At 40.6% G+C, this 24,427-nt stretch overlaps 3 protein-coding genes across 3 annotated transcripts; 1 reads left to right on the forward strand and 2 right to left on the reverse strand.

The window, feature by feature from the left end:
- Positions 1-566: 566 nt before the first annotated feature.
- tat (tyrosine aminotransferase) lies at positions 567-12,185 on the forward strand. Its single transcript, XM_087844201.1, has 12 exons — positions 567-685; positions 2,319-2,623; positions 2,727-2,831; positions 2,962-3,029; positions 3,205-3,363; positions 3,801-3,939; positions 4,024-4,076; positions 8,666-8,818; positions 8,973-9,101; positions 9,309-9,392; positions 11,323-11,421; positions 11,512-12,185. Exons 1-12 carry the CDS (start codon positions 681-683, stop codon positions 11,650-11,652), a joined length of 1,440 nt encoding a protein of 479 aa, XP_087700327.1. The 5' UTR covers positions 567-680; the 3' UTR covers positions 11,653-12,185.
- Positions 12,186-18,608: 6,423 nt separating this feature from the next.
- LOC102797781 (phosphatidylinositol N-acetylglucosaminyltransferase subunit Y-like) lies at positions 18,609-19,018 on the reverse strand. The gene has a single exon (XM_006803936.3). The coding sequence runs from the start codon at positions 19,009-19,011 to the stop codon at positions 18,799-18,801; it is 213 nt and encodes a 70-aa protein (XP_006803999.1). The 5' UTR covers positions 19,012-19,018; the 3' UTR covers positions 18,609-18,798.
- A 145-nt stretch (positions 19,019-19,163) lies between these two features.
- On the reverse strand, positions 19,164-20,475 carry pyurf (PIGY upstream open reading frame). The gene is made up of 2 exons (XM_087844569.1): positions 20,222-20,475; positions 19,164-19,302 (listed from the first exon to the last, which is right to left on the reverse strand). The coding sequence occupies exons 1-2, from the start codon at positions 20,422-20,424 to the stop codon at positions 19,167-19,169; spliced, it is 339 nt and encodes a 112-aa protein (XP_087700695.1). The 5' UTR covers positions 20,425-20,475; the 3' UTR covers positions 19,164-19,166.
- Between the last annotated feature and the right edge of the window lie 3,952 nt (positions 20,476-24,427).

Below are 24,427 nucleotides of genomic sequence, written 5' to 3' on the forward strand. Positions count from 1 at the left end.
GTAGACTCATTCATTTCCATGGAAGAAGGACTCTTCCATGGAAAGTGCGTTTACTGGCCAAGTATGCTCAAACACATACGAGGAATTTGGTTCCGGTAGATGGTGACTCACAGCAGTGTAAATCACAACAATATGTAAAGGACACAACACACACACACACACACACACACACACACACACACACACACACACACACACAAGTGTATTTAGGTCATTAAAAATTAAAAGCATTAACATGTTAGTAATGTTTTGGCATGAGATGAAGATGACTCTCACTTCCTGCAGATCTTCACATGTCCCCGGCTGTGGGACTCATATTTGCAGTTCACGATCAATAGATTTCTGCCCTGCTATCAGACCCTCGCTTTGGCGCCAGCTGATTCTGGCGTGACGCACTGAGGCGGTCTCCCTGTGCGTGAGGCCAACTCCTCTCTTTCACTGCTCCTCCACATGCTGATTGATGCTGGTAAGGTTTTGTGGTGGTATGGTTCTGGTTAGTGATGCAGGAGGGGTGTGATGGTACAACCCTCAACCTCCACCAATAGAATTTTGGGCAGGGCTCAACACCCATTTTCAGGGATCTCCTATAAAGCCGGGTTTGTACATCCTGGCTTCTGTTCTTTAATTTAACTGAGAGCGATTAAACTGCGCTGCTGCTTTTTGGAGACTTTGACTAAATCATGAGGTAAGTAAACAACATTATTATTATTATTATTTTTAATTATGTAATTTCATTAATTGGCAGATTTAAAATCACGTGGCATCCTGATAAATTACAAGTTTTATCTTATTTTAAGATTTATATTACACATTACAGCACTCTTATTACAACTGGATAACTTTATGCTTTAAACCACTTAATACTAAAACGCAGCTTCTTTGTAGACCGATGAATCTATGAATGAATTATCAATGAAATATTAACCTGTGAATGCGGTCACTTTCATTTATTACAATCTTGAACAGAAAAGCTTTGAAAGTGTAATCCAGCAAAAGACATCAAAATCTGAGCAGATCAATAATTCACGTTGATGAGGAAAATATATAAATTGTTTCTTGTTTTTTCTTTTTTTACGCACAAAACCTCAATTTTTCAAGTCTTTTTTTTTGTACCTCATAGATGTTTGTTCACAATGTAGGCGAGACCATTAACAACTCTGCAAACTGTTACAGTATATATATAGTATAGTACACACACACACATATATATATATATATATATATATATATATATATATATATATATATATATATATATATATATATATATATAGTGTGTGTATATATATTAGTTTAAAAAAAAGATAATACCCCATAGATAATACGAAGGTTGTTGGAAGATTTTTAGTATTTTATTTTAGTATTTTCCAAACACAAAGTTCACACAGCTGGAAGTAAGCAGGAGTAATCAGGCCCAATATACACCAAGAACCCCCCCGCTTTTTTTTTTTTGTCTGTAGCCATTTGTTCATATACCAGAGATGACGGAGCCAAATTAAAGAAATGAAAACAGAGTTGAACAATTAAATAAACTAAGTGTATTTAAATAGTTATAGAAAGGAATTAAATGCATCAACATCAAAAGGCGAACCCAAAGGATTAATTCATTTATCGTATTTCATTGGACTCAACTTATGCCACTGTTCACACTAAAAACACAAAAGTTAAATTAAGTAGAGCAATTAAATGCATAAAAAATACAAATAAAGATTCTAATTAATCTAATTAATGTAAAATGTTCATATTCATTTGAGTTAATTTTTGTGTTGATTTAATTGTTTTTAAAATAAACTTTTAATTTGACATACTTTATGTATTAATTGGTAAATGTATGCATGTACGTATTTATATATTATTAGTTGTTGGTGACCGCTCTCTTTAGTAAATAACTAAACAAATAAATAAATAGAAATAAATAAACATCTTATAATGCAGAGGAATCACTGATGATAAAATCAGTCATAATAAAATAAACAAAGGAACTAATGAATTTATAGAATTAGGATTTTTCTGCATTGGTATTTATATGCATTTGTATCAATTTACATATTTACAGAAACTGGAAAAAAATAAATTAAATAAAAAAAATACGTTTACATTAAATAAATATATTAATAAATATGTCTGTAATACAGTTACATATATATACGGAAAAATTAAATAGATATAAATATGATAAATATCAATACATATTTTATATATTTAATATATAAATATTGTATATACCTCTGTAATCTAGGAGAGTATAGATACAAAGTATGGCACATTACAAGTCTGATTAAACGAGTCATTTGTTAATCCTGTGCTGGACTCTTTAGTTCCAGGATGGAGACCAAGTCTTACAAGGTTCAGATGAACGGGAAGGGAGTTTGTGGCAAAACTACGGTAAATGGAAAAACCCTAAATGAAAATGGAGTGAACAGAAACGGGGTGAACGGGAATGGCGTCCACCATGTCAACATCAAAGGCGCCTTATACCCGATCAAATCTAAGAGCCGGAGGCAGAGGTGGGAGGTGAAGCCGTCGGAGATGGCGAACAACACGCTCAACCCCATCAGGGCCATCGTGGATGGGATGAAGCTCACCCCGAACCCGGACAAACCCATGATCGCACTTTCGATCGGTGAGGAGATTCCTCGTAAAATTCACTTTAGATTTGGGGGGTTTGCCTCATGATTAATCTTGTTTTTTTCTAACTGCTGATTACCCTCACCTTTGCTCCTCAGGGGATCCCACCGTGTTTGGAAACCTGCCCACAGATGGCGCAGTGCTTCAGGCCATGAAGGATGCCATAGACTCCCAAAAATACAACGGCTATGCTCCCTCTGTCGGTGAGCCATCCCTAAAGTGAAATGATGTGAAAAGATAGATGCAAAGATAAATATGTTGTTCTAAGAGCCAGCAAAGCGCAGAAGAAACTGTTGAACACATACAATCATGAATCTCTGCGTCCACTGACAGGTTACCTGCAGAGTCGGCAGGCGGTGGCAAACGTCTACAGCTGCCCTGAGGCTCCACTGCAGGCAGAGGTGCTCACTCCTCACACACATCTGCCCCTAAATCTGAAATGTGAACTACACCTTTACTAAAAACTCAGCAGCAAATGGCTTCGGCGTCAATCTGCTCGTTACAGTGGATTGTTTTGAGTTCCTGTGTGAAATTAACAGATTCTCTGAACTAAAGAAGACCCCGTCTCTCTTCCAGGATGTCATTCTGACCAGCGGCTGCAGTCAGGCCATCGACCTGGCTATCAGTGTGTTGTGCAACCCAGGAGACAATATCCTGGTACCGTGCCCAGGCTTCTCCTTATATAAAACTCTGGCTGTTTCCATGGGCATCGAGGTCAAACTCTACAACCTGCTTGTAAGTGTGGGGACAGTTTATCTGTTTTTAATGCTGGACTAAACACGAAACACTTTTTGGGCTGGAACGGTTACGATTATTACATTTTAGTCTTTTCAAGTACATCAATCATGGGTAAACTAAAATCTGCCACACACACCAAACTCTTAACTCTGTTAAAATGAAGTCAGTCAGCTTGTCTGTTAATTTCTCCCAGATTTCACATATTTTAATGACCACATCACAAAGGAACAACAGAGCAGGAAACATGTGAATGAGGCTGGTGACGGCGAAGGCTGTGGAACACACAGCATTTCTGTTTTCTGTTAACTGGATTCATTTATATCAAAGAATCCGATTTTATGAGCATGTAATTTGTAAAGTTACTAAAGTAAAAGTGGCATGAAAATAATATACAAGTAATGGTGCATAAATATGTATTATGATTATTTTCACAGCCGGAGAAGTCGTGGGAGGTTGACCTGCAGCACATGGAGAGCCTGATTGATGAGAGGACTTCCTGTCTAATCATCACCAACCCATCCAACCCGTGTGGCTCTGTTTTCAACAAGAAGCACCTGCAGGAGATCCTCAAAGGTTGGCTGCCCTCAGAGTGCAGAAGAATTCCAGTTTTGTAAACAAACAAACACAACATCTCTCAAACATTCTTCCTTTGTCCAGTGGCCTCCAGACACTGTGTCCCCATCCTGGCCGATGAGATCTACAGTGATATGGTGAGTGTAGCAGCTGTCGACACAAGCTGCATCTCAGCACAGGTGGGCTTGGCTCGTGCAACACCAGCGAGGCACTTTCTTTTTGTTTTAAACCACAATGACAGTAGATGTTCTGTTCCAATTGGTGGCATTTGCCCTGGCTCTGCATGCACTGATGTACGTGCACAACCTCACATCAGCACATGGGGGGGATTAGTGCCTCTGTGCAGGCCGGTGGCAGGGAGGTCAGCAAGGACAAGCAGTGGATAGATAAAGATTTAAAGTGAGACCGCAGCCATGTTAAAACATACAGTCCAGTACTAAATATAAAAGGTAAATCATTCTTGCTCATACTCTTCACATGTTTCTATTTTATCATTTTGTCGTCAAAACTGTCAAAGCCACAAAGCGTCACACAAATGTTTTTGGACATTTAAAGCAAAAAAGGAGCAAAAACATATGATTTGAACATTTGAACAAGTATCGAGTGTACACTCACAAAATAGTACTAGCATTGTATAACCAGCACTGCTCCAAAAGGAGTTATGTTGACATTATCTAATACGTGTATGGTTTGTTCACCTGTGTGGAATATTACATTTCATTCAGCTTCATTTGGATCGCACCAATTTACAGCAGTTTTCTCAGGGCAGCTTAAATAGTGAGGTAAAGACCCGAGCAATCAGAGGATCCTCTCTGAACATCTCTTGGTGATGGTGGGGAGAAAGACCTGCCTTTGAACAGGAACAGACTTCCTGCAGCAAAACTGTGGTCTGTTTTTCTAGGCCCAGTGACCGATGACTTACAGGTTTTCTTTAAAGATTTCAGGTTTGATTAAATGGAATAAAGCTAGAACAGATTTTTGTCTAATAAACAGAATTAAATTGTATTAATTTATTTTATTATTATTCTTTTATTTTATTTTATTTTATTTTGTTTTGTTTTGTTTTGTTTTATTTTATTTTATTTTATTTTATTATTATTATTATTATTGTTTTATTTTATTTTATTTTATTTTATTTTATTTTGTTTTGTTTTATTTTGTTTTGTTTTGTTTTGTCTTGTTTTGTTTTATTTTTTATTTTATTATTATTATTATTATTATTATAGTTGTTGTTTTATTTTATTTTGTTTTATTTTGTTTTATTTTGTTTTATTATTATTATTATTATTATTATTGTTTTATTTTGTTTTGTTTTGTTTTGTTTTGTTTTGTTTTATTTTGTTTTATTTTATTTTATTTTATTTTATTTTTTATTTTATTATTATTATTATTATTATTATTATTGTTTTATTTTATTTTATTTTGCTTTATTTTGTTTTATTTTTATTTATTTATTTATTTTTAATTTATTAATTTTATTTAATTTTAAACAGAATTTACATTTTTATTTCTCATCAGCTTTGCATTATCAGAAACTGTGAAATATTCCCGTTTCTGAAGATTCTTTCAGATATTTTTTCAAAAGCAAAACTTTTCCAACATATTAAAACAAATCAATGTCTACTCTACATCGAAGGATAATAGGGTCTTAAATATTGTTATATTCAGAACTAAATATGTTATATAAACCTTCCAGTTACAAATCCTTCTCTGCTCATTATCAGCAGTATTGCATTTGCTCATAATAAGAATAATAATGTAGAGTAATGTTTATGAGGACAAGCTTATTGTCCTCACATTTGCTAAAATATTTTCTCGCACTTGAAAATAATAAAATTAGATCTCCGCTCATAAAATGTGAAAAGTTCTTATTCTGCAACTCTTCTTGAAACCGTCAGTGATGCAACACATTTTAACATGCATATCTTATAACATCAGCATACGTGGTACAAAGATTCTGCATCTATGTCAGTCTGGGAAAATCTGCACTGGTCAAAGTTTAGTTGAAGGTCATGCAAATATGTCCACAGATAAGCAGACACACTCTCTGGCAGCCATCAGATTGTTTGTCAGCTCGCAACAAATGGAGATGAGGCAACAGTGCAGTAATTTTCCACTGAGAATTCAAATTGATCTGTCAGAACACCTTTATTTCCTTTTTATAGGCTATAAGCACATCATATGCATTTATAATAACTATATTTTAAAAATTAGATGTACATGTAGAGTGTTCTACCTCTGTCATAAAAGGTTCCCGAAATATTTGAATTTACACTCGTTTTTTTCTTTCTTTGTTGCCTCACCTTTATTCTCCAGGCATGTCTCTGCTAAATGTCACCAAACAGCTTAAAAAAGAAGAGGGAGGAGTGTTGACAGTAGACAGTAACTATGATGCTTTAGCATCTTTTAGTTCGTGGGGGTTGTTTTGAGGAGTTTCCGATCATCTGAACTTTGTCTCAGTTTGGGTCTTGTTCGGATTTATTCCCAAAAGACTTTGTTACATCTGAGCTGTTTTGACTTTTGCACTTTACAATGAGTTGGTCTGTCTAATGAGTGCAAACGAAAACAATCGATCGATCAGTCATTTAAGAGGCATTTAGTATATGCATGCTGCACACGGCATCGTCTGTGATATTTCCTTTGCCGTCTTCACACGTTTTCATCTCAGCTCTGGAGTTGAGATGAAGATGTGTGCTTTTGTGGAAAAACACTGGGAAGCCTTGTGTCGCAGTGAACTTGCTGACTCGCCTGCTTGATGATATTAAAGCTGAACAAAAAAAACTTTTGAAAGCAGTTTTTGTGTGTTTGTGGGAGCTGTTGTGAGTGCAGTAGTTTAAAGTCGGAGTTACTGGGTTCTTCCACAAACCACCTCGCCACCATTGGACCGTTCCATAATGAGCATGTGCAGACCAGAATGACTTTGCACTTTTTTGGCTGCATGTGTTTGCAATTACTGCAGCTGTCTGGTTTTGTTACAGAAGAACCTGGGGAGGAATGGGGGCCGTGTGGTGGGTGGAAACGTGGCCTCAGTGGTGAGGCCTGTCTTTCAGTGAGCGGGGGATAACGGCAACTGTGAGCTGCAACACCGAGGACGTTTCAGGCAGTGGGTCAGTGCCCCTGCCCCTCACCTCTGTAAACCCTTCGGTGATAAATTGTGGTTTTATGGGGCACGTCTGCACAGTCAACATGCTCTCTGTGGAGATGTTTGACCTGCCTATGAGTCACAGTTATAAACCATGCACACAGTTGCACGTGCATTTACTCCATTGTCTCCATCAAGCTTTGTATTGCATCTATGTTGAGCAATGCTTTGCATTTGTCCTCCTCTTGATCTGAGAGGCATTTAAGACATTTGTGCCAGAAAACGAGTTATGCAATCACGTTAGTGCAGCTGTTATGTCATTCACTTCAGTCTGGCCAATAGGATACGGGGTAGTGTCTTTTCTCCACGTCACGCAGCTTTAATAAGAACCAGCTTTCTGTGGGTGAAACGTTTCTCTTAGTGGTTACCTCAGCATCGGCCTCTTTAACTCTCTTCCTTTTGTTTCTCTCTGGTATTTTTGTGAGACTTTCAGGAAGAATATTCAATTCAATTCAATTCAATTCAATTTTATTTATATAGCGCCAAATCACAACAAAAGTTGCCTCAAGGCGCTTCATAGATACAGAGAAAAACCCAACAATCATATGACCCCCTATGAGCAGCACTTTGGCGACAGTGGGAAGGAAAAACTCCCTTTTAACAGGAAGAAACCTCCAGCAGAACCAGGCTCAGGGAGGGGCGGGGCCATCTGCTGTGATTGGTTGGGGTGAGAGAAGGAAGACAGGATAAAGACATGCTGTGGAAGAGAGACAGAGATTAATAACAGATATGATTCAATGCAGAGAAGTCTGTTAACACATAGTGAGTGAGAAAGGTGACTGGAAAGGAAAAACTCAATGCATCATGGGAATCCCCGGCAGCCTACGTCTATTGCAGCATAACTAAGGGAGGATTCAGGGTCACCTGGTCCAGCCCTAACTATATGCTTTAGCAAAAAGGAAAGTTTGAAGCCTAATCTTAAAAGTAGAGATAGTGTCTGTCTCCCGAATCCAAACTGGAAGCTGGTTCCACAGAAGAGGGGCCTGAAAACTGAAGGCTCTCCCTCCCATTCTACTTTTAAATACTCTAGGAACAACAAGTAGGCCTGCAGAGCGAGAGCGAAGTGCTCTAATAGGGTGATATGGTACTACAAGGTCATTAAGATAAGATGGGGCCTGATTATTTAAGACCTTGTATGTGAGGAGCAGGATTTTGAATTCTGGATTTAACAGAAGGCCAAAACAGGAGAAATCTGCTCTCTTGAAGGGCTATATGAAGGGCTCTCTTTGAGCTGCTTCAGTCAGCAATAGTTGCTGTGCATCTGCAACTTGCTTTGCAACCCACCTCCAGCCCTGGGTCTTCCCGTCCTTCCTCTGATCTGCCTGAGAAAGTTTGGTCTCTCTTTAATAACCGAGCCTTCGTGTTAATAACATAATTTCAAAATTACCAAGAATTCCTATGATTTTTTTCCACTTATCTCCAAGCCCTCTCGTTTTTCACTGTGGTGTCAGTCTGTGGGAAACCCAAACTGATCCAAACAACAACAGCATGCCTCAATGAAACATCTGTAAACGTATGAAAGTCAAAGGAAGTCAAATATCTGCATATGTAATATAAAGTTTTTATTCTTGTTTTTGCCCTCAGGTTTTCCCAGGATGCAGTTCTCCTTCAATGGCATCCCTCAGCAGTGATGTTCCCATCCTGTCCTGTGGCGGTTTGGCTAAACGCTGGCTGGTGCCTGGCTGGAGGATGGGATGGATCCTCATCCATGACAGGAATGATATATTTGGAACTGAGGTACTTTTTATTTATTTATTTATTACAGTTAACTCACGATTTGACCTGATGGGGGAAGCGTTGCGTGATTGTTTCAATACTCAAACCCAAACACACAATGATATACAATAATTTGCACGTTACATTTACCCGACTGCCACGTTTCTTCGTTCAGATTCGACAGGGTCTGGTAAAACTCAGCCAGCGTATTCTGGGAGCCTGCAGCATCGTTCAGGGGGCGCTGGAGCGAATCTTCAACAACACTCCTCAAAGCTTCTACAACAGCACCATCAGCTTCCTTAAGGTAATGGAGAGAAGTTGTTTTAATATATTCCACCTTTATAATTTACTGGAATTTGAGTAGCAGTAGCTGACCCTGGTTCCTTTTTTGTTCCTTCAGTCCAAATTCTTGTTGTTATGTCTTAATTCTGTCTCAAAATCACATAGTAATGCACATTAATATGCATCACATGACACTGTGTGAATGGTTGATCTTTTTTTGCTTCCTCAGTCTAACTCAGAGATTTGCTTCAGCAAGCTGTCCTCTGTCCCCGGCCTGACCCCTGTGATGCCTTCAGGAGCCATGTACATCATGGTGAGTGTTGAGCGTGTGGTTTGCATTCAAATTTCTGAGCCATGATCATTTTCTCAATCACATTTAGTTCACTTATCATCATCATTTTTGCAGTGAACTGTGCTCTGTGCCCAGGTTATCACATTTTATGGGAAATTTCCACAGTGTCAGGATTTTGCAAATGACTCACACTTAATTCAATTCAATTTTATTTATATAGCGCCAAATCACAACAAAAGTCGCCTCAAGGCGCTTCATAGATACAGAGAAAAACCCAACAATCATATGACCCCCTATGAGCAGCACTTTGGCGACAGTGGGAAGGAAAAACTCCCTTTTAACAGGAAGAAACCTCCAGCAGAACCAGGCTCAGGGAGGGGCGGGGCCATCTGCTGTGATTGGTTGGGGTGAGAGAAGGAAGACAGGATAAAGACATGCTGTGGAAGAGAGACAGAGATTAATAACAGATATGATTCAATGCAGAGAGGTCTGTTAACACATAGAGAGTGAGAAAGGTGACTGGAAAGGAAAAACTCAATGCATCATGGGAATCCCCTGGCAGCCTACGTCTATTGCAGCATAACTAAGGGAGGATTCAGGGTCACCTGGTCCAGCCCTAACTATATGCTTTAGCAAAAAGGAAAGTTTGAAGCCTAATCTTAAAAGTAGAGATAGTGTCTGTCTCCTGAATCCAAACTGGAAGCTGGTTCCACAGAAGAGGGGCCTGAAAACTGAAGGCTCTGCCTCCCATTCTACTTTTAAATACTCTAGGAACAACAAGTAGGCCTGCAGAGCGAGAGCGAAGTGCTCTAATAGGGTGATATGGTACTACAAGGTCATTAAGATAAGATGGGGCCTGATTATTTAAGACCTTGTATGTGAGGAGCAGGATTTTGAGTTCTGGATTTAACAGGAAGCCAAAACTCTTTGGTTTGCAAGTTTCTAAAGTGACGCCACACAGTGTCCTGAAAGAACACAGAAAGTCTACATGATTAATAGTTCCCCTCTCCATCAGTCTGATTTCTGTTCCATAATGTAAGCACACTTTTCAATGTTTTTAAGTTGGCATATTAAAACAGAAACTTTACAGAAGCTTTTAGACCTTTAATTTATACTTTGAATGAGGTCTTTAAGCAGCAGTTACAGCTTTAATCTCTACAATATTTATATTTATTTGCGTTCATCATTCATCTCCCTGTACCTGCTGCACCCCACAGCACGATGATGCCACCGCCGTGCTTCTCTGTGGGGCTAGTGTCAGCAGGTAATGAGTGTTATGGGGTTTATAATGAGTTTAGGCGTGTCCATGTGCAGATGTGAGATGTAGATACATGGACAAAGTGCTACTATGGCAACAAATAGTTACATTTTGGCCTTTTGGACAGGTTGTCATAGTTTATATTTCTCTTTGCCCATAACATAAAAGTCTGATTGATGGGGTGCTGGTGAGATGGTGGTGCTACCAGCAGGTTCTCCAGGACTTCTGAAGCTCTATCAGAGCGACTGTTTGGGCTCCTGGTCACCTTTGTGATCAAGGACCTACCTGCCTGGCCAGACTGACGGATGTAGGAAGAATCCTCACGGTTTTAAATTTCTCCCAAAGTTTGGCCGCTAAGCACCCGGGGACACTGTTGGCAGATGTCTGCTTCACCATAGTTTTATCAAAGAGATCTACTGAGAGTTTTGGTGACGTGAAATAAAAATCCTGGGATTTGATATCCCATGTGAGAAATTCTCAAGTCTCTCCAGTCAGATGATTAAGGATGATTCAGGCAAATTTAATACAGCTGGGAACACTTCGGAACTACAAAAAGGGTCTGAATACCTTTAAAAATGAACGATTTCATTGACTGGTGGGAAACTTCAAAGTGTGCACACTGTAAAGGAGTCTGGATGATGTCAGCATTCAGAGTTCAGAGGTTAGACCAACCATGGTGTTTACATTTTCCAGGTTGGGATCGACATGGATCACTTCCCAGATTTTAAGAACGATGTGGACTTCACCGAACGGCTGGTGACTGAGCAGTCTGTCTTCTGTCTGCCTGCTTCGGTAAGACGCCATCACCTTTCCTCTCACTGCTGATTCGTCGGTCCTCACGCCGACATATTACTAAACTCCGTCCTTCCTGACGCTTCACAGGCGTTTGAGTATCCCAACTTCTTCCGCATTGTGGTGACAGTCCCGGAGGAGATGATGCTGGAGGCTTGTGCTCGGATCAGGGAGTTTTGCCAGAGCCACTATCGCCCCCCCAGCCGTGACAGCAATGACCTGGACCAGTAATGCAGGGGCGCTGTACCAGTCTCACAGCTGTCCCACCACAACAGTACCCTGAAATCTTTTTTTCAGAACCTGCCATGGCAACAAAAAGCATGCAACAGCATATCTAATGGTGTAATTTTTTATGTAGACTCTTAAGAAATGAACAAATGTGATATTTATATTTTATACTGACAGCTTGTATTAACCTGTACTTGTATATTTGTATAAATTGTAGTTCACTTACACACCTCTTTGATATAATCTGCAGCTAGCTTCTTTGTTAGGTTATGCTTGCTCTGAGCTACAAGTAGAGGAAGTGAATGTGTTTGTTTGTGTTTATAAGCCTTGTATACTGATAATCACCTCCATCTATCTATCTATCTATCTATGTAGATAGACGAAGTATAAATATTGTGCATTATTTTCAGACAGCATTTTGTTTTGTGCCATTGTTAACAGTTAATATAATAAACTGTACTGACATAACAGGTAAAGGATAAATATTCAATGTTAAAGAAAAATCGCAGAATAAAATATAAATGGAAACAAAATAATCCTCCTCTGATGATTTGAATCAAAAATTTCACATTTGGATTCATTGCTCTATCAGACAGTTCAGTTCCTGCGTAACTTTCACAGCCTTTTCTTCCCGTTTCTTTAAGAATGGCGTCTCGACAGCCACTCTTCCACTGAGAACGTTTGTGATGAGGCTTCAGTGAACAGTAGATGGATCAGCTGAAGATCCCTCAGGTCCTGTCAGGTCTCTGCTGGACGTTTTCCTCATGACTTTCAGATACTGTTTATCTGCAGACAGTATTTTTAGACCCACCAGTCCTCAGTTCAAAGTGTGCTATCTTTGGCATTCTGCAGAAATTCAACCAAAGAAACTGGAACAAATGATATTTTTGCTACAAGCAGTTAGTAACAAAGTGTAAACATTTGTTTCAAATTGGTTCTTTGCTAAGTTGTATCTACACAACCCTGTTTCATCCCTCGGGTTGGGAGTATTTTTATGCAAAATTGATTCATAGATCAGTGTAAATGATTTAACAAAGAAAAACTTTAAAAGAGATTCAGAAAGAGAACTGCTGCTCAACAAGAAAGTCTGTCTGATTCCTACGAAGCAACATATAAAGAAACGAGGGGTGACTCAAGACTTTTGCACAACTGCAAAGCCAAATAGAGTTGATCAGCATCAGTCACTACATGACAGAAACACACGGTTCATGTTGTTTATCCATAACTGATGAGGCTTATTGAACAAAAACATGTTAAAATGAGGTTTTAATCGTTTTAGTCATCTTCGTTTCTTATCAATTCTTATAAATATTTAGAGAACTTGTGTTTACAACACAGTTGAACAAATATTAGGACTCATAATATGATCATTTTTTCATTTTCCAGAAGCTGAGTTTTGTCTCTGGATTAAAATATTTTTAAAAATATTTGATGCAAAACAAATTATTACAAAAACAACACATTTCAAGGGCGATCGTGGCTCAAGAGTTGGGTGTTCGTCTTGTAATCGGAACGTTGCCGGTTCGAGTTCCGGCTCGGACAGTCTCGGTTGTTGTGTCCTTGGGCAAGACACTTCACCTACCGCATACTGGTGATGGTCAGAGGGGCTGATGGTGCAATATGGCAGCCTCGCTTCTGTCAGTCTGCCCCAGGGCAGCTGTGGCTACAACTGTAGCTGCCTCCACCAGTGTGTGAATGTGAGAGTGAATGAATAGTGGAATTGTAAAGTGCTTTGAGGGTCTTGAAAAGCGCTATATAAATCTATATTTAGGTAATAAAAAAAATAAATGATTGACTAGCACTCCAGTAAAATATTAAACTTACATGCATGCAGTTATGAAGCTTAACTTTAGTCCTGGCTTAACTGATTTGGTCAGAAAGAAAACAAATGAGTTTACCTGTGCAGGTATTTTATCTCATGTTTGAGCTAGCTGGGACTTAAAGACTGCCTTTAATCTCCTTATGCACACCGAATGTCCTCCATCACTGAAGCTGATCTCTTACATGCTGCTCTATCCAGAGTTGGGACCAGGAAGCAGAGTTGCAGTCTTACACGCCTCTCTGCAGCTTCTCTCCTCCTGCTACCCCCCCAAAAACCCATCTCCATAGAGACTGTGTCTGCTTCCAAAAAGACAAAAAACAAACTAAAAACCAGCAACAAACAACTTAAACATTTACAAAGAAAGAACAATACAGTATCCACATCTGAACCAAAGAGTAAAACAGTGAAATGTGGATTATTAAATATTAGGTCTCTCTCCTCCAAGTCTCTGTTAGTACATGACTTAATAAATGATCGACAAATTGATTTACTCTGCCTTACAGAAACCTGGTTGCAGCAGGATGATTATGTTAGTTTAAATGAATCAACACCCCCGAGTCATTCTAACTACCAGAAATCTCGAAGCACAGGTCGAGGGGGCGGTGTGGCAGCAATTTTTCACACCAGTCTATTAATTAATGAAAGACCAAGACAGACTTTTAACTCATTTGAAAGCCTGATGCTTAACATTATCCACCCCAGCTGTGTAACTCAGAAACCAGTCTTACTTGTTATCATCTATCGTCCACCTGGGCCTTACACAGAGTTTCTGTCTGATTTCTCAGACTTTATATCTGATTTAGTTCTGAGCTCAGATAAAATAATTATTGTGGGTGATTTTAACATCCATGTAGATGCTAAAAATGACAGCCTCAACATGGCATTTAATCTGTTGTTAGACTCAATTGGTTTCTCTCAAAATGTAAAAGAACCCACCCACCACTTTAATCACACTCTAGATCTGGTTTTAACATATGGCATAGAAACTGAACATTTAACAGTGTTTCCTGAAAACCCTCTCCTGTCTGATCATTTCTTGATAACATTTACATTTACAATAATTGATTACGCAGCAGTGGAGAGTGGACTTTATCAAAGTAGATGTCTTTCTGAAAGCGCTGTAACTAAGTTTAAGAATATAATCCAGCCACTGTTATCATCGTCAATGCCCTGTACCAACACAGAGCAGAGCAGCTATCTGAACGCTACCCCAACAGAGGTCGATTATCTTGTTAATAATTTCACCTCCTCACTACGTACGACTCTGGATACTGTAGCTCCAGTGAAAACTAAGGTCTCTAATCAGAAGTACATGACCCCGTGGTATAATTCTCAAACACGTACCCTCAAGCAGACGACTCGTAATCTGGAGAGGAAATGGCGTGTCACAAATTTAGAGGATCATCTTTTAGCCTGGAGAAATAGTTTGTTGCTTTATAAGAAAGCCCTCCGCAAAGCCAGAACAGCTTACTATTCGTCACTGATTGAAGAAAATAAGAACAACCCCAGGTTTCTCTTCAGCACTGTAGCCAGGCTGACAAAAAGCCAGAGCTCTTTTGAGCCAACCATCCCTTTAACGTTAACTAGTGATGACTTCATGAACTTCTTCACAAATAAAATTTTTATCATTAGAGAAAAAATTACCAATAATCATCCCACAGATGTAATATTATCTACAGCTACTCTTAGTTCCATTGATGTTAAGTTAGACTCTTTTTTTCCAATCGATCTTTCTGAGTTAACGTCAATAATTACTTCCTCCAAACCATCAACGTGTCTTTTAGACCCCATTCCTACAAAACTGCTCAAAGAAGTCCTGCCATTGATTAATTCTTCGATCTTATACATGATCAACCTATCTCTAATAATCGGCTATGTACCACAGGCCTTCAAGGTGGCTGCAGTTAAACCTTTACTCAAAAAGCCATCTCTAGACCCAGCAGTCTTAGCTAATTATAGGCCAATCTCCAACCTTCCTTTCATATCAAAAATCCTTGAAAGAGTAGTTGTCAAACAGCTAACAGATCATCTGCAGAGGAATGGTTTATTTGAAGAGTTTCAGTCAGGTTTCAGAGCTCATCACAGCACAGAAACAGCTTTAGTGAAGGTTACAAATGATCTTCTTATGGCCTCTGACAGTGGACTCATCTCTGTGCTTGTCCTTCTTGACCTTAGTGCAGCATTCGATACTGTTGACCATAATATTCTATTAGAGCGATTAGAACATGCTGTAGGTATTACAGGTATTGCACTGCAGTGGTTTGTATCATATCTATCTAATAGACTCCAATTTGTGCATGTAAATGGAGAGTCCTCTTCACACACTGAGGTTAATTATGGAGTTCCACAGGGTTCAGTGCTAGGACCAATTCTGTTTACATTATACATGCTTCCCCTAGGCAGCATCATTAGAAGACATAGCATACATTTTCACTGCTATGCAGATGACACCCAGCTCTATCTGTCCATGAAGCCAGATAACACACACCAATTAGTTAAACTGCAGGAATGTCTTAAAGACATAAAGACTTGGATGGCCACTAACTTTCTGCTTCTCAACTCAGATAAAACTGAGGTCATTGTACTTGGCGCTGAAAAGCTTAGAAATTTGGTATCTAACCAGATTCTTACTCTGGATGGCATTACCTTGGCCTCCAGTAACACTGTGAGGAACCTTGGAGTCATTTTTGACCAGGATATGTCCTTCAACGCACATATTAAACAAATATGTAAGACTGCGTTCTTCCATTTGCGCAACATCTCTAAAATTAGAAATATCCTGTCTCAGAGTGACGCTGAAAAACTAGTTCATGCATTTATTACTTCCAGGCTGGACTACTGCAATTCATTATTATCAGGATGTCCAAAAAACTCACTGAAAAGCCTTCAGTTAATCCAAAATGCTGCAGCAAGAGTACTGACAGGGACTAGAAAGAGAGAGCATATTTCTCCTGTTTTGGCTTCCCTTCATTGGCTTCCTGTTAAATCCAGAATTGAATTCAAAATCCTGCTCCTCACATACAAGGTCTTAAATAATCAGGCCCCATCTTATCTTAATGACCTTGTAGTACCATATCACCCTATTAGAGCACTTCGCTCTCGCTCTGCAGGCCTACTTGTTGCTCCTAGAGTATTTAAAAGTAGAATGGGAGGGAGAGCCTTCAGTTTTCAGGCCCCTCTTCTGTGGAACCAGCTTCCAGTTTGGATTCGGGAGACAGACACTATCTCTACTTTTAAGATTAGGCTTAAAACTTTCCTTTTTGCTAAAGCATATAGTTAGGGCTGGACCAGGTGACCCTGAATCCTCCCTTAGTTATGCTGCAATAGATGTAGGCTGCCGGGGGATTCCCATGATGCATTGAGTTTTTCCTTTCCAGTCACCTTCCTCACTCACTATGTATTAACAGACCTCTCTGTATTGAATCGTATCTGTTATTAATCTCTGTCTCTCTTCCACAGCATGTCTTTATCCTGTCTTCCTTCTCTCACCCCAACCGGTCGCAGCAGATGGCCGCCCCTCCCTGAGCCTGGTTCTGCCGGAGGTTTCTTCCTGTTAAAAGGGAGTTTTTCCTTCCCACTGTCGCCAAAGTGCTTGCTCATAGGGGGTCATATGATTGTTGGGCTTTTCTCTGTATCTATGAAGCGCCTTGAGGCGACATTTGTTGTGATTTGGCGCTATATAAATAAAATTGAATTGAATTGAATTGAATTGAATTGCTCCATCTGCCTGCACAGTGATGGAGCCGTGACACAGCTAGTAATAACTTTTGGCTGGTCTGTGGAGCCTCCTACTGGGCGATGGGAAGGTTTGTTTTCCTGCCACACTGTGCAGGGTAACCAAAAGCACTGTGGAGGAAACGATGACCATCCTCCACAGATTCATTAATGAATGAGATCAGGGCAGGCGTTGCAAGCTTTGCACCACTGTGCTGCTGGTGCAACTGCAGGATGCTATATCCATATTTCACCTGGGAAACGAATAAGTCATAAAAGCAATATCTATCATCAAGGGTAACTTTAAAGGCACCAAACGTAGCATTGACAGCTCCTCATGCAGCCACGTGGATCTCACGTTCGTGCAGTTTGCATGATTAATCCAGTTTATGGATCGATGTGCACATACATGCTCAGTAAATGTCAAACTACACAGAGCCCGGCCACATAAAGCCTGAGGTCTTTCTAGATATACGTATATTGTGTAAAGTAGAGCCAGTGGAAGTTTGCTCATGACTCATGATACAAGTGCTCTGTGTGATGTTGTCTGCAAAACTGACAAATCAAACAAGCAGTGACTCTTTTCAACTTTCTCCAACTTAAAATGACCGTCAGCAGCTCAATGCTGGGCGTCTCTGCTCATACCAAAAGAGCACTAAGACACGCTAATTCAATAAAATAACCAACCTGCCTCTTTCTGTTTCACAGAAGGATGAGCAGCTGTGAGGAAAGAAAATCGAGAAGAAACAGCATGACTGTGAGAACACAGAAGAAAAGAAACAACTTTAAAATCAAAGTTTGAAACTCAAAAGCAGGAATCTGCAGCTTTCTACACTCTGACCTGTCTCCATCGTAACTCTTGATTCAGATTAAAGTCCTCAGACGTCACAGTTTGTGTATTCCAAAAACTTTTCCAGCAGACACTGCATCATTTCTGCAACACCAGTTTTCGTGGCTTCAGGTGAAGAGCAGCGTGTGTCAAATTTGCATTGCTCTTGAACCTCGAGCTCAACCCGAGTCTTTGAGCAGAAAGTCAGCAGCTCCAATGCTGCCAGATCGCGTTCCCCTCTATGATGCACGCTGAAGGCTCCTGCTGAACGTTCCCAACATTCATCACAAGAGGAATCACACTTTCATGACTTCAACATGAACTGTGGTAGAAAAACACATCTGAGGACGGTGTTGTGCAGCGCGACTTAAAAGTTTTGGGTGTTCTGTCATGTTTGAGCTGTCAGGCAGGTTTGTCTGAGTTCCACTTTTAAATATCAGCTTGTGAATTTTCCGAATGCAGTAAAACTGAGACACTGCAGATCACAGCACAGTCGATTCTGCACAAATGTAGTCTGTTATATATTCAAATGCATTCATTTAAAACGAGTAGATGTTCCTGTTTTGTGAAGTCAGGACTCAAGTATGGAAACAGTGGATTTGCATAAAGATTTTTATTATTTGCTCAGAAAATATACAGCCTACTACTTTATGTGCAAACGACATCCAGGGGTTTGTTTAACAGCTGTAATGACTAACATACTGTGTCTCATACTCTAAATGTCGGGAGGACAAAGGGCTTAAAAAAATGAAAGCCACTTCAGATGTTTTACAACTGTGTGAGGCTAGTTGTGCCTGAAAAGCTTGATCCCCATCCAGCTCCAGAGGTGGAAGAAGACGTAGACGGGGATGGTGACGGGCAGCAGCAGGCTGTAGAAGCACAGACTGCTGCTGCTGGTGCAGCCCTGAGGGAAGTTCTCATCCACCGCCGCAGAGTAGAACAAACCAAAGAGGGACACTATGGGGACCAGTCCCACCATCACAGACAGGGACAACATGTTTGCAGATGATGATGTGTTACGTGCGCTTTGGCTAGAATGGCAAAATACAACTGAAATAATCCAACACCTCAATTCTATTTAGTCAAACAGTTTTTTAAAGCCAGCGTCCAGTTTGTTTTTGCTCAGGTCAACTCAAAGTGAAGGCTTTTCTGTTACTGTGCAGGTGTGTCTGAAGCATCTTTCCGAATGAGTCTGGCCTCCTGAGGGATCATGTTGGGAATGCCGTCGATGACAGGATAGGCAATGCCGAGCTCCTCGTTGATCAGCTCGTTGGTCTTAGGCTCGTATCTGTGGAGGAATAACGTATAAGTCTTTCATAGCACTTAAGTGCTGATATTTCCTACAAACTGTGAATGCAGCAGCAGCAGCAGCCGTAGTTCATGTGAACTTAATAAAACCATGACACACACATGCAATGCTTGTTTTATGTTATCATATTTATGTAAGCATTTGGGTGTGTGTAAATAACACCAGCACAGATGTGCTCGTGTGCAGCCTCAGGAAATCAACAACAGGAAGCTCGATGATCATTCATTTAAAAGTTTTAGAAGATAAACCTAAATATCTAAATCTGATCTCAGAGAACTTTTCAGAAAAAAAGATTCAGTGGAGGATAAGGATAGTACTTAAATAATACAATTTACTGACATGCATTATAAAGTATAAAGTTTGAGAAGTATATACACATATGGTCCTGAAGTCTGTAATGGTCTTTGTGGTGTTTAAGAGCAGGTTATCATCAGTCTATGGGGTCTGAGTGTGTGAAGAGTCTGAACTCCAGTCTGTTTGGTGATGGTGTTAAATGTTGAGCCGTAGTTCACAAAGAGCTTCCTGGCGTAGGTGTTGTGTGTCTATGTGAGTGAGGGGCTGTGTTGAGAACCACACAGATGTTCAGCTAAATCAGATTCAGGCATAATTTCCATTTGTTTTCACAGATGTAAAGTATCTGCGAAGGCAAATGACAGACCCTAATAAGCCAGCCAATCAGCAAGTACATCGCAGTGTTGCGTCAAACTGGACAAGAACTGAACAAATTAAAAGGCTCAAACTGTTACACATTTGAAAGTGCGTGTGAGGTGGTGCCGTTTGTCCTGTTAGAGAAAAACACGGCTGAACAACAGGGACAGAAAAAAGCAGAATACAGTGAGAGTAAACCAGAGCGTGTAAATATTAGTAAGTAACCTGAGCACAGGTCTGTGTGTGTTACCTGAGCGGTTTCTTGGACAGCGGACATACGAGGACCTCCAGCAGGGCGGCGTCGAAAGGCGGCTGCGCTTCGTCCTTCACGTCCGTAAAGCTCCTCACCGGCGCGGAGATGGCAGCTACCCTCCGTAATAACGGCGTATTTCTCACATTACGCTCAACAAAGAAGGTTTCAGTCAGCAATCTGCTCAAAACATTCTTAAACATGACCACAAAGTGCCTAACCACCGCGTCCAAGTCTCCAACAGGAAGCACAAATCCGCGTGTAACCGTGAAATCAGTCCGCTTCCTGTGACTCCCTGGCCCTTTCGGGTTTAAAATGTTCCGCTTTTTCACTTATTTAATTAAAATATCTACCACGGGCTTGCTCACATATGCAAACTAACACATTATATTTAACACGGTAGATACCACTGCTAGTCGTACATGTCATTTGGTGAACGTTTGTTCGCGCAGTTTCCACATTTGCCCGCATGGTGGCAGTGTTCCACTGTTAGTGTCCCAGTGTTAATTTCATTCAAACTTATTCTGTGTGTGGGCTTTGACCAGATGTGGAAAGAAAATAATGACAAAACAAACAAAGAAACAATAAACATTAAATTAATATGAAAAGCACTGATTTGGTCAGCTAGACTCCGCATCACCACAAGGAGAGATCTCTATGCTGCCACCATACTGTGGTAAATATCCTTAGAATAATAAAAGTCACGGCCACCCTAACAGTGGCTTTAAGTGAAGGAAACTAATGTAGATACACATTTTGTGAATTTTGCAACAGTTGCTGTTTGGAGTCTGATTTCTTTTAAGCCCCGTAGATGTCCCAGGAATGATTTCCCAGCAGGTTAGAGCCATACAATATTAAACATCATGGTAGAGCTCAGTGCCAGCCAGGGCAGAATGCATTCCCTCCCATCCATATGGCTGAAGATATTGCTCTGAGACTTTGTTGGCAGGGCCCCAACCAACTTGTTTTAAAACTGCTTCTAGCTGTAATATGTCCCATATATATATGTATATATATAAGATGGGCCTGCTTGAGAGGCATCCATCATCTCTAACACAGACTGAGGCTGAAATGAAACTGAAAAAGGTCGACACATGTTCAAGCCAAAATGCAGCACATGACTGGCTGATTGTCATTATTGTTCTTTAACAGCAAAGTAAAGCAGACATGTTGAAAATAATACAGAAGAAAATATGCTCTGATGGTCAAAATATCCCATTTATCAAAGAGATCACACTAGAGATGCCTGCTGACAGCAGAAAAATCACTGCCTAATGAATTCTGGGGAACATCTGGACATGACCGGCATGCCACCAAACATCCTGCTCTAAATGAACATTTCTCTTGAAGTGCTGATGTGGGTTCACAGAGCTGTTTGGGAGGAGCATGAGGTGATTTATACCATGAGTGAACAGACTCAGATTTTAAAAGTTTGTGTTTTGCTTTAATAGAAAAGAATCTCATTAAAAATCACATTGACATTTTCAGTGTAACACATCCATCCATCTTCTGGGTGCTTGACACAGAGCAGGGGAGCTGCAGTGTGGGCAGAGATGGCCAGACCTCCCTGTGCCTCTCAGCCACCTCCTCCAGCTCCTGTAGAGGACATAATCTCTCCCAAAGACACCTCACCTAGTCAGATACCCGAACCATCGCAACTGGATCCTTTCCATGTGGATGATCCACATTACTGCCGACACTGCACAGATCTGTCTGTCAGTCTCCTCCACTGTTCCCTCACTCTTTGATGTGACACAATCAGAACTCCTACTTTTTCCAACTGAGACGTGTGGACTCAGACACTTGATGAATATCAGAGAAAAACAGTTGAGATCCTTTGGCCACCCTCTGCCCTTCATGGTGTCCTGGAGAGTCCGTGTACTGGTTAAATCTCAGAGTCTCAGTTTTTATTGTCTCATACATATTTCAAGGTATAGAAGCGTGTGCCCAACCAGTCTAGATATAGTCTTGTTTGGGAATATGAGGGATCTGATCCTCCCTGAAGGACTGTAGTGAGAGCTTGGCTCACATCGGCTGCAATAACTCAGAGTGGCAGCTGGATTCTCCCACAGTGGGAGGATCATCTATTCTGTCATCAGTTCAGTTCATAGATTTTATGAATTTTTAAGGATAGAAATTGTAACAAGCAAACAAAGAAAACAAAAAATGGACCAAAGTCATGTAGGAAGTAAAATAAATAAATAAAATAATGTTTTAAAGGTTCATTAACCTTTATGAGTTATAACACATCCTTCATATCTCTTAACCGGTTTTCTGCAGTATTTGAAACGTCTCGCTTTCACAGTAAATCTATTTTGAAATAACAAGTGTCAACACATCTTTGGCACAGTGGCTACAAAGCCACACTGGGGGGCTGGAGCTTATCCCAGCTGTCCAGCGAGAGGCGGAGTACATCCTGGACAGGCTGCCGATCTGCGACAGGACTAACACGCAGAGTGAGACAACCACACGCTCTCACTAAGGCAAAGAGGCAAAGATACGACAGCATTAGATTGATTGTACGAGGCCAAGACTGTACAGGGTTTGGGTATGAATACAGAGGATGAGGAAACAATCTGATCTGAGGGGTCATGAGATGTTTTTTGGAAGAAGAGGAATTCCTCTGATCCTCCACAGATTATTTTTGATAATGATCATGTTTCTGTTTTTAATCATTGTGTTTTCACCTGGAAATAACAGAGTCTGATTAATGGCGCTTTGTGGCACGGTCAGCAACAACACTCAGGTAGGCTGTGGCATTTAAATGATGCTCTGGGCCAAAGTGTGATATAAAAACATCCCCACACCATTACATGGACCTGCTGATACAGGGCAGGATGACTTCCCCCGGCAACGTTTTTCCGATTTGCTGTTGTCCAGTTTCGGAGAGTCTGTGTGAACTGTAGCTTCAGTTTCCTGTTCTTAGCTGACAGGCGTGGACCCGGTGTGGTCTTCTGCTGCTGTAGCCCATCTGCTTCAAGGTTCGACATGTTGTGCATTCAAAGATGCTTCTTTGCAACGCTGGTTTTAGCGAGTGCTTATTTGAGTTGTTGCCTTCCTATCAGCTTGGAGCAGTCTCCCTATTCTCCTGTGACCTCTGGCATTGACAAAGTATTTTCACCCAGAGAACTGCAGTGCGCTGGATAGTTTCTCTTCGACAGACCACTCTCTGTAAACTCCAGAGGTGGCTGTGCAGGAAAATCCCACTCAAAATCACTCAAATCCCCTTTCTTCCCCTTTCTGATTGTTAGTTTGAACATCAGCAGGTCGTCTCGACCATGTCTACACGCCTGAATGCATAGAATAGCTGCCATGTGATTGGCTGATTAGATACTTGCATTAATAAGCAGTTAAACAGGTGTAGGGTTTCTCAAACCTGAACATGACAGTGAGTCGAACAGAGTCCCTCTGGGATCTGGTGAAACAGGAAATGTGAATCATAGATGTGCACAGAGCAGCAACTGTGTGATGCTATAATGCCGATATGGATGAAAACCTTTACAGCACGTTATTAAATTGATGCTATGAAGAATTAAGGCAAAGATCCAGTCCAGTACGAGCACGGTGTACCTCGTCAAGTGAGCGGTGAGTTCATGAAAAGGCTTTTGTAAAATAAAAATGAAATAAAGTGTGAAGTAGTCAGACTCGAACGTCGAGGAAGGTGGTAGGGAAGCAGACTGTGCAGACGTTTCAGGTTTCCAAGGTGAGCAATTTATTTACAGTGAACTTAATTTAATGTAACTTAACCAAACGTCCCCCCCCCCCCCAAATAAACTCTATTAACAAAACTCAACATAACATGGCTCTCCTCTCCTCTCCTCTCCTCTCCTTTCATCTCCTCTCCTCTCCTTTCATCTCCTCTCCTCTCCTTTCATCTCCTCTCCTCTCCTTTCATCTCCTCTCCTCTCTCTATCTCCTCTCCTTTCATCTCCTCTCCTCTCCTCTCCTCTCCTCTCTCTCTCTCTCTCCTCTCCTCTCCTCTCCTCTCCTTTCATCTCCTCTCCTCTCCTTTCATCTCCTCTCCTCTCCTTTCATCTCCTCTCCTCTCCTCTATCTCCTCTCCTTTCATCTCCTCTCCTCTCCTCTCCTTTCATCTCCTCTCCTCTCCTCTCCTCTCCTTTCATCTCCTCTCCTCTCCTCTCCTCTCCTTTCATCTCCTCTCCTCTCCTCTATCTCCTCTCCTTTCATCTCCTCTCCTCTCCTCTC

This window comes from Neolamprologus brichardi, chromosome 7, assembly GCF_056152115.1.
Source record: "Neolamprologus brichardi isolate AB-2024 chromosome 7, ASM5615211v1, whole genome shotgun sequence".
NCBI classification, from domain to species: Eukaryota; Metazoa; Chordata; class Actinopteri; order Cichliformes; family Cichlidae; genus Neolamprologus; species Neolamprologus brichardi.